This window comes from Bison bison, unplaced genomic scaffold (assembly GCF_000754665.1).
Source record: "Bison bison bison isolate TAMUID 2011002044 unplaced genomic scaffold, Bison_UMD1.0 scf7180017847878, whole genome shotgun sequence".
NCBI classification, from domain to species: domain Eukaryota; kingdom Metazoa; phylum Chordata; class Mammalia; order Artiodactyla; family Bovidae; genus Bison; species Bison bison.
Window position 1 is genome coordinate 19,154 of NW_011478451.1, and position 859 is coordinate 20,012.

At 56.8% G+C, this 859-nt stretch overlaps 1 protein-coding gene across 1 annotated transcript in view; it reads right to left on the reverse strand.

Moving 5' to 3' along the window:
* LOC104991529 (interleukin-1 receptor-associated kinase 1-like) overlaps nt 1-554 on the reverse strand; it is a gene marked incomplete at its 5' end in the record, with an annotated part of 19,686 nt that extends 19,132 nt beyond the window's left edge. Inside the window, 1 exon segment of the mRNA XM_010844036.1 lies at nt 204-554. Coding sequence (XP_010842338.1) covers nt 204-554 — 351 coding nt within the window.
* Between the last annotated feature and the right edge of the window lie 305 nt (nt 555-859).

Below are 859 nucleotides of genomic sequence, written 5' to 3' on the forward strand. Positions count from 1 at the left end.
GATCTCACCCACCAGCAGTGGTCACTACTGAAGACCCGACCGGAAGAGGGGTTATGCACACACACTTTCTTGATCCATGAGCCGCAAGGAGCTAACACTCCAAGGGGTCCCCATCAGTTTCTTAGCGATGGTCCCTGACTCCCCCACCCCCTGCCACCACTAGCCTTCCCTGCTCTGGAGAGACAGGAATCACCCTTACTTACTTGATCAAGTACACATCATACTTCCCAGCGGAGCGGCCAGATTTCCTTTGCTTAAGCTTTCGGGTCCAACCTTCCGGCAGAGTGGGGTCATCGTACATGGGGCCCCGATCACGAATGATGGAGCGCCGCTGCTTGGGGGATGCAGAAGCTTCTGGCACGGCTGGGGCCGAGCCTGACCCTTCTGAGGTCTCTGCTTTGCCGGCCTCTGCTGGCTCGGCAGAGTGGTGGGCTGCTGGCTGCAGGGGCTCATGCTTGCCCTCTTTGTCTTCTTTCTTATCCTTCTTCACCTTTTTGAACTTCAAAGGTTTGTCCTTCAGGCCCTGGAGATCCTGCTCTTCGGACTTTTCTTCCCTGAGTGTTAAACAAGGATGTCAGTATCACAGGGAACAAACTTTGTGAAGAAAAAAGTGGGCGCTGGCAGGTCTGGGGTGCCCCAACACAGGCAGGGCCCCAGGAGAGGGGCTGTCCTGCCAGCATCCCCCAGATTGAAATGCCCTTCCCCTTCACAGATGACTTGAGAGCCCAGGGCTGCTGACAGTGATGGCCCGCAGCACCCTACCGACACTGTGGTCACCCTGAAGCCCATCCCTAGCAAGCTTGCCCAGATGGCTTCTCGGTGTTACGAGCTAGGGCCTCTGGGTTGGACGGATGATGAG